General features: G+C 42.0%; 1 protein-coding gene across 3 annotated transcripts in view; it reads right to left on the bottom strand.

Annotated features, from left to right (window-relative positions):
* Window positions 1-11,722: 11,722 nt before the first annotated feature.
* The window catches only part of LOC121672682 (putative methyltransferase-like protein 15P1), a 40,661-nt gene continuing 40,081 nt past the window's right edge, over window positions 11,723-12,302 (bottom strand). For 2 of the 3 annotated variants that reach the window (XM_042045418.1, XM_042045419.1), the window contains one exon: window positions 11,724-11,883. In XM_042045418.1, coding sequence (XP_041901352.1) covers window positions 11,743-11,883 — 141 coding nt within the window. In that variant the 3' untranslated portion in view covers window positions 11,724-11,742. Of the gene's footprint in view, window positions 11,884-12,302 lie in introns of all 3 variants that reach the window. The other variant, XM_042045420.1, reaches the window with a different exon arrangement.

The following is a 12,302-nucleotide window of genomic DNA, read 5'->3' as shown; positions in this document are numbered from 1 at the left end:
GGAAGGAAGGAAGGAAGGAAGGAAGGAAGGAAGGAAGGAAGGAAGGAGAGAAGAAAAATATCACCACCATGCTACAAGACTTGATTGTTGCAATTCAGATGTCTGTTGGCTGAAGAGATAGTCACTGTCTTGATCTGTCATGATGGGGGAAGCCCATGAAACAAAAAGTTCAACAGGTTAATTAATACATGTTCAGGTTCAGGTGGGAATGCCCAGGCACCTCCCCTGGGGGGTAGTTTTAACAGTGTGGATCATGCAGAGTCCTCTGATGGAACCCCACAGAAATGAGTTTGGGGGTACTTCGGTGGTCACAGATGCCATCTGTCCCATAACTTGGGGTGATCTTGGTTGACTGGTGATATGTGTAATGAGAAGTTGCTTCCTTTCCCAGTTTTATCTGGATGTGTTAACCAGGATGTACTAACCAGATCTCACCTCCACCAGGCCTGGAATGTGCCTTCCCGTCACAAATTCCTCCCTTCTGTGCTTATCTCAAGTTCCTGCTGTGGTGGCTTTTCTTATGGCAAGTTCCTTCTGTGGCTTTGACAGTGTTTGAGACAGGCAACTGTACCCTGTAAGTTCTTATAAGTGCAAATGAGGACTTGTCTATTATGTAACCAGTATATGAAATGTAAACTCAACTAATATTGGAAACGGTCCGTAGTCATCCCAACACAAAGTGGTAGAAAAACTTTCTGAACTTGAACTTACTAGACCACAGTCTACAGGTAAAGATTTTGCAGCCCACACAATGAATCAAAATCCATTGCATCTGAGACGAAAAGAAAATTAAGAAGGGCACACACAAACTATTTAATTACAGTTTCAAACAATATAATGCTGTAGGGAAATTTCTGTAATTACGCTATGTAAGAGAAGACTGATACTCAAATCACAAAATCAGTTAGATTGGAAAAAACCTCTAAGACAGAGTCCAACAATTAGCTCAGCACTGCCAAGTCCACCACTAAACCATGTCGCTAAGTGCAACATCTATGTAGCCTTTAAATCCCTCCAGGCACGATGAGTGCACCACTTTCTTGGACAACCCATTTCAGTGCTTGACAGCTCTTTCCATGACAAAATTTTTACTAATATCCAATCTAAACCTTTCCTGGTGCTACTTGAGGCTGTTTCCTCTTGTCCTATGGTTATCACCTGGGAAAAGAGACTGACCCTCACCTGTCTACAACCTCCTTTCAGGTAGTTGTAGAAAGCAAGAAGGTCCTCCCTCAGTCAACTCCTCATAGGACTTTCTCTCTAGATCCTTCCCCAGCTCCATTCCCTTCTCTGGACATGATTCATCACCTCAATGTCTTTCTTGTAATGAGGGGCCCAAAACTGAATTGAGGTGCAGCTTCATCAGTGCTGAGTACAGGGGGGCAATCACTTCCCTGGTCCTGCTGGCCACACTATTTCTGATAGGGGCCAGGATGCCACTGGCCTACTTGGCCATCTGGGCACACACTGGCTCATGTTCAGCTGCTGTTGACCAGTACCACCAGGTCCTCTTCTGCAGGGAAGCTTTCCACTCTGCCCCTAGCCTGTAGCGCTGCAGCAAGTGGTCGTGACCCAAATAATTCATTTTGTTTACTTTCATATAACTAGCCTTGGCCCAGCAATCCACTCTGTCCAAATCCCTCTGTAGAATATTCCTACCCTCCAGCAGATCAACACTCCCACCCAACTTGGTGTTGTTGGCAAATTGACTGAGAGCGCCCTCAATCTCTTTGTCCAGATCACCTATAAAGATATTAAAAGGCCCAAATACTGAGCTCTGGGGAACACCACCCATAACCAGGCACCTGCTAATCTAACTCCAGTCACCACCACTCTCTGGGCCTGGCCATCCATCCAGTTTTTACCCAGACAAGAGTACACATTTGCAAGCCATGAGTAGCAAGTTTCTCCAGGAGACTTCTGTGGGAAACAGTGTCAAAGGCTTTACTAAAGTCCAGGTAAACGACATGCATAGCCTTTCACTTGAAAGTTGACAAGGTTTTAAGAAAGCACTAGACAAGATATCCAACAATGTAGAGACCAGTCGTCTTGTATGTGTTTTCTGTGTCAGGGCAATTTTGAATTTGAACCAAATTTAAACCAGCGACTCAGTGTATTGAAGGATCAGACTGTATGTATGAAAGAAAGCAAAGTTTTCCAGTCATTCTGAAACCTGCACAGCTGCAACTTCAACAACAAGAGAAAGAATTTTTATTCCTTATGTTTTGATACATAAATACATTTGGGTTTCCTACTCAAATCTTTCGGGAAGCAAAATAAACATCAGAAAAGTAGTATTTTAATATTAATGGCATTTGAGGGTCTTTTTACTACTCTCAATTGAATTTTTCCACTTCATATTTAAGGTAACTCACTTATCTTTGTTGCCTGCATTTGAGAGACAGCCAGATGTTGACATACATGGAGAATTCTTTAGAAAGAAATAACCCTATAGGTAACTAATTAAGTATACTTATAGGTAGTCAAGGCACCATTACAATGAATATGCCTTGATTGCATATTAATTGTATTTCTTATGCACTACAGTTAAAAGTTAAATAAAAATAATAATATAGCAAGAAAAAGCACCAATATATAATACTCAGCTACAATTCATAAGCACATAAAAAAAGCATATCAAAATTGAAAAAAACCCCTCTGTTTTCCCTAGGACTGGGGAAAAGATCTATTTTCCCCAGAGCATACACAGCTGATCTACCACATTTTTTCTGCAAACTTTGTGTAACTTTGAAAGCTAATTCCACAAGCACCCTCACACCTCAAAATCACTTTAAAACTATATTAAAATGGTATTTAAATTGTATGAGGAATTCTATACTATTTATCCATACTTCTGGGGCACAATTTCTTATTCTGCTCAGAGAACTACAAAGCACGTATTTTTTCCTCTGCATTGGCTTTGCATGAGTTTCTCGTACTTAAAAATTTTCCATTATATTGGTTAATTGCCAGATTTCAGCCACCTCTCTAGCCTCTTCCTTTCAGTGGGTGTGAAAGGGTTTACTTGTAATATATATTGCTACTGACTGAATTTTATCTTGTTCTCCTGGATTCTCAGCAGCAATTCCCAAGTTAGCGGCTTCCCCAGAAAGCACGTCAAAGGATTCCCACCCACACACTGAATATCTAACAGACCCTGACCCATTTTCTCCTTATTAAAGCAGCACTACATATTTTTAAAAATAAAAATAATAAACAGAGACACTAAATAAATGTGAGATCTGCAGCTGGAACTCTACCCTCTTCAGATTTAAGTTCTGACAAAATCACTATCAAAAAACAGAGACACATTTAAAATACAAACATCAAATGTATTTTTCCTCAGTTTTCTCCTCCAGTGACTTATTACTCCAGCTATCTTTCAGTTAAATATATGGAGGATTTCATTTATAAGTTCTGAGTACAGAAAAATCCCTTAATTTAGCCATATTTATCTCCTCTTGCCACAGTATCTTTGGGCATATTTCACAGAATCACAGAATTGTTAGGGTTGGAGGGACCTCTGCAGATCATCCAGTCCAACTGCCCTGCCAAGACAGGGTCACCTGAAGCAGATGTCACAGGAACTCCTCCATGCATGTTTTGAATGTCTCCAGAGGGAGACTCCATGACTTCCCTGGGCAGCCTGTTGCAGTGCTCTGCCAGCCTTAACGTGAAGAAGCTCTTCCTCATGTTGACGTGGAACTTTGTGTTTTAATTTATGGCCACTGCTCCTTGTCTGGTCACTGGGCACCACTGAAAAATCTGGCACCACCCTCTTCACATCTGCATATTTATATGCATTGATGAGATCACCTCTCAGTCTTCCCTAGACTTAACAGGCCCAGCTCCCACAGTCTTTCCTCATAAGAGATGCTCCAGAACCCCTCACCATCTTTGTAGCTGGATGGATGGACCCACTGGACCCTCTCCAGCAGCTCCCTGTCTTCCTTGAACTGGGGGAGACCAGAATTGAACACAACACTCCAGATGTAGCCTCACTAGGGCTCAGTAGAGGGGGGTGGATCACCTCCCTCGACCTGCTGGACACACTCTTCCCAGTGCACCCCAGGATAACATTGGCCCTCCTGACTGCAAGGATGCACTGCTAGCTCGTGGTCAACCTGTCATCCACCAAAACTCACAGGTCCTTCTCAGCAGAGCTGCTCTCCAGCAGGTCAGCCCCCAACCTGTCCTGGTGCTTGGATTAATTCCTCCCCAGGTGCAGGACCCTACACTTGTCCTTGTTGAACCTCATTAGGCTTCTCTCTGTCCAACTCTCCAGCCTATCAAGGTCCCCCTGAATGGGAGCACAGCCTTTGGGTATAGCAGCCACGCCCCCCAGTTTTGTATTGTCAGCAAACTTGCTTAGCGTGTGCTCTATCCCTTCATCCAGGCCGTTGATAAACAGGCTGACCGGACCCAGTATTGATCCCTGGGGAACACCCCTGAGTACAGGTCTCCAACTGGATTCTGCTCCACTGATCACGACCCTCTGAGCTCTGCCCTTCAGCCAATTCTTCATCTGCCTCACTGTACGTTCCTCTAACCTGTATTTCCTGAGCTTATCTATGAGGATATGCTTGCTGAAGTCGAGGCAAACAACATCATTGCTCTCCCCCTACTGACGCATCCTGTCGTGCCATCATAAAAGGCTATCAGATTGGTCAAGCATGATTTCCCCTTGGTGAATCCATGCTTACTAATCCTGATGAACTTCTTTTCTTCTGCATGCTTTGTGATGGCCTCAAGAATGATCTGATCACCTTTCCAGAGACAGATGTGAGGCTGACTGGACGGTATTTTCTCAAATTCTCCTTTTTGCCCTTTTGGAATCTGGGAATAACATTGCCATTCCTCCAGTCATCAGGCATGTCTCCCATTCTCCACGTTCAAAGATGATGGAGAGTGGCAGAGCAACAACATCTGCCAGCTCCCTCAGCACCCATGGGTGCATCCCATCAGGGCCCATGGATTTATAGGCATTAAGTTTGTCTAACCGGTCTCTAACCCAACCCTCTATGACCAAGGGAAGTTCTCCTTTCTCTGGCCTTCCTCTCTTACCTCTGAGGTTTGGGACTCCTGAGGGACATTCTCAGCAGTAAAAACTAAGGCACAAAAGACATTCAGTACTTCTGCCTTTTCTGTGTCTTGTTACACTCATCTGACTCAGCAGTGACCTCACATTTTCCTTAATTTTCCTTTTGCCACTGATGTATTTGTAAATGAAGTTGTTGTCCTTGGTATCCCTAGCCAGATTCAATTCCAAGTAGGCTTCAGCCTTCCTTGACTCATCTATGCATACCTAATGATGCTCCTATAGCCCTCCTATGTGGCCTATCCCTTTTCCACATCCCATACATTTCTCTCTTTCGTTTGAGATTTTACTACTCCCTTCTCATCCATGCAGCTCTCCTGCCCCCTTTGCTTGATTTCTTGATCACAGGGATACACAGGTCTTCAGCTTGCCATCTTCAACAGGTCTTCAATTCAACTTGAACTTCAATTCAGCAGGACCCCTAGGCCCCTTTCTGCAGTGCTGCTCTCCAGCCTCTCGTTCCCCACTCTGTACATAATTCCAGGGTTGCCCTGTCCCAGGTGCAGAATCCATCAACATACTGTTACAACTCGACCCTGAAGGTGAGGGTAATTCAGGTTATTCTTAATAGATGCTCACAAATCTATGGGACCAGAGAGGATCCACCCTAGGGTGATGAGGGAGCTGGCAGATGAGCTTGCGAAGCCACTCTCATCATTTACCATCAGTCTTGGCTCGCTGGGGAAGTCCCAGATGACTGGAGGTTGGCCACTGTGACACCCATCCACAAGAAAGGCCAGAAGGAGGATCTGGGAAACTATAGGCCTGTCAGCCTGACCTCAGTGCGTGACAAGATAATGGAACAGATCATCTTGAGTGCCATCAAACAGCACCTACAGGACAGCCAAGGGATCAGACCCAGCCAGCAAGGCTGTAGGAAGGGCAGGTCCTGCCTGACCAGCCTGATCTCCTTTTATGACCTGGTGGATGTGGGAAAGGCTGTGGATGTTGTCTACCTGGACTTCAGCAAGGCCTTTGACACTGTTTCCTACAGTAAACTCCTGGAAAAGCTGGCAGCCCATGGCTTGAACAGGTGCACTCTTTGCTGGGTTCAGAACTGGCTGGATGGCCAGGCCCAGAGAGTGGTGGCAAACGGTGCCACATCCAGCTGGCAGCCAGACACCAGTGGTGTCCCCCAGGGATCAGTGGTGGGGACGGTTCTGTTTAACATCTTTATTGATGATCTGGATGATGGGATTGAGTCCACCATCAGTAAATTTGCAGATGACACCAAGGTGGGAACGAGTGCCGATCCACTGGAGGGTAGGAGGGCTCTGCAAAGAGACCTGGAACGGCTGGATAGATGGCAGCACTACAGGCTGGGGACAGAGTGGCGGGACAGCGACCAGACAGGAAGGGACCTGCAGGTGCTGGTTGACAGCTGACTGAACATGAGCCAGCAGTGTGCCCTGGTGGCCAAAAAGGCCAACGGCATCCCAACCTGTATCAGGAATAGTGTGGCCAGCAGGGGCAGGGAAGTCATTCTTCCCCTGTACTTGGCACTGGTTAGGCCGTACCTTGCGTACTGTGTCCAGTTCTGGGCTCCCCAACTTAGGAAGGACATTGAGATGCTCAAACATATCTGGAAAAGGGCAACAAGGCTGGTGAAGGGTCTGGACAACAAGCCCTGTGAAAAGTGGCTGAGGGAGCTGCAGATGTTTAACCTGGAGAAAATGAGGCTCAGGGGTGGCCTTATCACTCTCTACAACTACCTGAAAGGAGGTTGTAGTCAGGTGGGGGTCAGTCTTTTCTCCCAGGCAACCATTGACAGAATGAGAGGACAAAGTCTTAAGCTGTGCCAAGGGAAGTTTAGGCTGCACATTAGGAAAAAAATTCTTCACTGAAAGAGTGATTGGGCACTGGAATGGACTGCCCAGGGAGCTGGAGGAGTCACTGTCCCTGGAGGTGTTTAAAAAAAGACTGATGTGGCACTCAGTGTCATGGTTGAGCTAATAAGATGATTTTGGGTCACAGGTTGGACTTGATGATCTCAAAGGTCTTTTCAATCTAGTTAATTCTGTGATTCTGTGATCCCTTGGGGTGGATTAGAGTGAAATGACATTAAATGACCAGTGTTTTTATATATATATATATATCTGTATAGATATATCTAAATATCTATATATGCATATATATAGAGAGAGAGAGAGAGTGTATTTTATAAGAATTTGGCTGCAGTCAAAAGGAGGTATGTAGCCGTTTTGGTTATCATTACCTACAGTAATATAAGAGCATAAAAATAACACTTAAGAAAATGTGTAAGGGAAAGAAAGAGAGAGAAAGAAAGGATAACAGTGGAAAAAAATATTATCACTCATGGATCCAGCAACAAGATTTGATTGTTGCAATTTTGATGTCCATTAGTCGAAGTGATGGTTGCTGTCTTGACCTGTTGGGGGTGGGGGAAAGCCCGCAAAACACAAAGTACAATGGGTTAATATATGCTTAGGCTAGGTGGGAATGCCCAGGTACATCCCCTGGGGGGGGAAATTTTACACTGTGTTGCAACACTGTGGATCACATGGAGTCCTCTGGTGGAAGGCCCCAGAAATGAGTCTGGGGGCACTTCAGGGGTCTTTGATGGTTTATGACACCTCCTAAGATACGGCAGTTATCTCTAAGGTCAGTGTAGCTGAGCCAGTAACACACCCTCAGAAAGGATGGATGCCTTCAGGCCTACATGTCTCACTATCTCCCTTGGGGGGAAGTTTTACAACTGAGCCAGTTGTGTAAGGGAGAAGATTGCCATGATAAAAAGCACTATTCGGCCTTGCACATCTGGTTCTTATTGCCCTCTTCCTTTATCTGGCTCAGATTCTTAATAAACAAAGGTGGGTTTGTCATGGTCATCCTGTGGCGCTCATGCCTCTGCACCTGGGCTGTTACCATGCAATCGTCAGCAAAGCAGCAGTGCCTCCACAAATGGCTGACTGTTTTGAGTATTCACCAATCACATTTTAGTCCCTCACATTACCCTTGTTAAACTTCGTATGACTGGTGATTGCTCAGCCCTCTCATTTGTCCAGGTTTCTCTGCAGGGCCACTCTGCATTCCAGGGAATCAGCAGCTCCTCCCAATTTTGCATCATCTGCAAACTCACTTAGTATCCTGTCAAGTCCTGCACCCAAGCCCTTTACCAAGACGCTGAAGATCGCAGGGCCAAAGATGGAGCCCTGTTGTCGCGATATCCTGCAGTGGTAGGGAGGAGAGACATCCAGCAGGCAGGAATTGTGCAGCAAGATTTAATTATTTAATTATTTTATGACTCTTTTATAGACTTTTTTCTTCATAGTCTATTTGGTCAAAGAATCAGCCACCCCTTGGGGTGATTGGCTAAAATCCTAAAACATCCATTGTCAAAATATTTTCCTACTGTACTATAAACAAAGCTCTGCAAGGTCGCAGGTGTTCATAGTTTATAGAACTCTACTAATATCTTCCGTGAGAGAGAAAAATATCTCACGGGACTGGAAAGAATTCTTGCTGGCAGCATATTTGTATTCACACCCTGTGGAACCCCTCTATTGACCATTCACCAGCCTGATGTCACCCCATTCAGTATAGCTCCTTGTGCCCAACCTGTGAGCCAGTTGCTCATCCATCACATGATGAGCTTATCCAGCTGTGGAATGGGCATTTTGTCCAGAAGAATATGGTGAGAGGCTGTATAAAAAACTTTACTGAAATCCAGAAAGATTACATTAACAAACAAAGCCACATAGTGAATAACAGTCGGAACTATATAATTTTACTAAGATTATTAATGTGATCTAACCAGAATAAGCAATAACAATTAACACTGTATATTTAGAATTTTAATTTTTTATGGTAAAATGGACTACTGCAAATATTACTGCAAGATTCAAGATCCATCATGCAGTTGGTATTAACATCACCAACTCACACATGTAGTATTCTGGTTAGGAATAGTAGGAAAGTAGGAAACAAAGGGTAACAGAAAATTCAGTTCGTATGACTTTCAGTTTGCCCATTGCATTCACAGTTTCAGACAGTGGGAATAAAATTTTACTGGTTATGGTCACACAACAGCCTCTTCCCCAATTTTGTGCTGTCACCTCCAAAGCAAATGAACCACTTCAGCAAGTCAAATAACCTCTCCCAGAACATCAGTGTTAAACAGAAGAGGTGAACAAAAACCTAGAACAGGAAAAAAGTGGAGGATATTTATACTTCTGTGTTGCAGTTATTCAGTCATGCACATCTAAGGCTGTGCATCTTACAGAAGGGGTAGCCCTACATTTCTCTTAGACTGCAACTGCATGCTGCCATTGCCATTCTTCAGATAGCACAACTATTTCTGTGGCTCCCTGGTGAGCCAGGCAACTATTTAATGTGAGAATAGACCTGACCAGATACAGATGTCAACCGGATGAATTCCCTGAGACTTTGATGCCCACACAGATCTGAATTGAACTGATACAAGGTTTATTTCTAACACAGTGCATGAAATAGACAATAAAATCCCATAATGTTAGACCAACCATCTTTTAATGAATACTTAAAAAAATTCATAAAAGCTCCATATCTCGTAAGTAAATCCTTTATACTCAACTGATTTGTAAGCAGACATTAGCTTTACCTGTTTATAAATTACATTCTTGTGCCTCCTTTCTCCTTTTAACTTGACAATGGTTTATGCAACTGACTTCCCAGGGAAAGAAGATTAATAATTAGCACATATAGAACATTCTTTTGCAATAATTTTCAACACAAACTGCTATGAGAAAAGATATATTTACCTTCTGGAAAAGGACCCACTTGTTCTTTCTAATAAGAAAGACAGAAAATGAGGGAAAACACCAGAGCAAATAAGAATACAGCTCTGTATCCTACAATACATATCCAGGTGACATACGGTCACCTTTCAATGATTAAGATTTTTCACCAACACCACTATGTTATTCAAGAATCCACTTCATTCTAAGGATAACTTGCATCTGTAAAGGTAGACACTACCATCAAAAATAAGAACTGAGGCCTCCTTTGTCTATTAAACCATAATAAGTTACATCAACTGCTATACAAAGTTCATCTTTTCACAAACCTAAGCAAGCAGAAAATTACAGATGCTGATCATTGGCAGAAGAGCATCCAGCACTTGTAAAATCTCTTAGTCTATTTGGAAAATAAACTTTCCACATCCAGGTTTGCATAGGATACTTTACAGATAGACTTATATTGAGTCAGAGGACTGTTCATTGTTGCCTTACGTTGTGTGAATGTTTCTAAAAGACTGGGTTCTTTCTATGACACAAAGAACAGAAGACTTTACAACTCCCATGACATTTGGCAGAACATGTTTGCAGGCTTAGTTTAAAAGAAAATGGACTTCCCTTGACAAAATTCTCCACAGCACTCTGTCAAAAAGAGCATTCTCTGGAGAGAGAGAGAGGAATTCCACAAATTTGTAAGTATATATTGCATGTCACTTCAGCCCAAAAAGAGCTGAAAATTTAGAGAAATACATGTAAGTGGTCTTGCAGAATAGGATGATTAGAAACTGAGCTATGCTGTCTTGACACATGCATGCATTTCTCCCACTGGGCCTCTGTCAAACACATGTGAAGAAAGGAATGCACAGCTTAGCCTTTTATCTTAGAAAAGTTGAGGAATACCTTCTGCATTGCTTAAAGATTACTGCTGCCTTAGAACTTCTTTTTATGTGGGAAAACATGACTGAACAACCAGGTGTTTTTATCTGCCTCTTCCAGATTTCTTCTTACTGGAAATATTTGCTTTTCTTCATGCTAAAGCTCTTTTGAAATAAACAATGTTTTCAACCTGACAGTGAGTATTCTCTCTTTACTACCATACATAAATTTCTTAAGTCTTGATTACTTCCTATTATTTAATTTTGTATCTACATATTTTCACTTCTTGGTCAGATCTGAAAATTTGACTTTCTGAAAAGCTCATATTCAACTCTTTATTATATTGCACACTTTTGCATGAATGCATTGATGTTCTGACTGAGTTCTTTCTTGAATTAAGTAAAGGAACAAGAACTATGCATAACTAAAAAAGATGTAAAAAATTTGCATTTAGCATTTGTTCATTTAGCAAATTCAGCACTCTTATTTAAAACAAAAATTGAAGCATAAGCTATACACAGAAATCATAACTTATTAAATTGTTCAGTAGTTTTTGAAGCCAGTGGCAAAGTACTTAGCAAACCTAATACTGAATTACAATTATTTTGGGGTTTTTAAAATTAAAATAGTCATAATCCATATTTAAATGACCTAATTATTTTAAAACATATTATTCCATCATTTTTGTGAAATATTTACCACAAAGATAAGTTTTTGTACTACTTTGCAATCAGAATCATCTCAAGGCAAGCAGAACACATCAATCTTTCAAAATCTATTTTTAAATATAAAATTAGCCTCTTGATGCATGCTTAAAATTAAAACTACAAAATACACATTTAACTCCAAAAACCTAAGAAGAAGCTGCATGCAAATACTCAAACAAATCGAATTGGATCTCTTATTTACAGGGTACATGCAGCATAGAATGCTATTCTACAATATGCTATTAAAACCAATAAAAATACATTACATTATGTATAAAATACCGAAGTATCAATCTTAACCATATATAAGACAGGAGAAGACAACTTACGGGTAGGATTCTGAAAGCTGCTGAGCTATTTTGTAAGCTGTGGGATCCCTGTCTAGTGCATACACCGTGATGTCGCTGGCTTTCTCTAAAAGAGCTGCTGTGTGGCCTCCAGCTCCAAACGTCATATCGAGGAAGCGCTGTTGAGTGAAAACACAAACACCTTTTATCTTAGAGCAGTGATAAACTGATGGTTGATTTAAAACTTATTTTGATAATCTCCCTAATATACTAGAGGAAAATATACCATTGCCTTTTTGGAAATATTTTTGTATTTTCTGCAGAATTGCAATTGTGTCAGAATAATCTTTTGCCAAAAAAAAAAAAAACCAACAAAAAAAACCCCCAAAAAAACCAAACACCCACAAACAAAAAAATAAAAACACCCAACCAAACAATACCAAAAGAAAAAAAAAGCCTTCTCTCTCGTACCTGGGAAGGGTGATTGTGACATCAAACTTCATATTGAGATAAAGTGAATGGAAAAGGCTGCTAACTCCCAGCCACATCATGGAAGAGAATGTCTGGAGCAAACAGTTTGCCTGCAAAGATGGGAGTC

This window comes from Corvus kubaryi, unplaced genomic scaffold, assembly GCF_017639235.1.
Source record: "Corvus kubaryi isolate FWS band 111438036 unplaced genomic scaffold, C.kubaryi_AGA036_p1.0 64844, whole genome shotgun sequence".
Taxonomy (NCBI): Eukaryota; Metazoa; Chordata; class Aves; order Passeriformes; family Corvidae; genus Corvus; species Corvus kubaryi.
The sequence above is the reverse complement of the archived record's forward strand: the minus strand, read 5'-3'. Positions and strand labels throughout refer to the sequence as shown.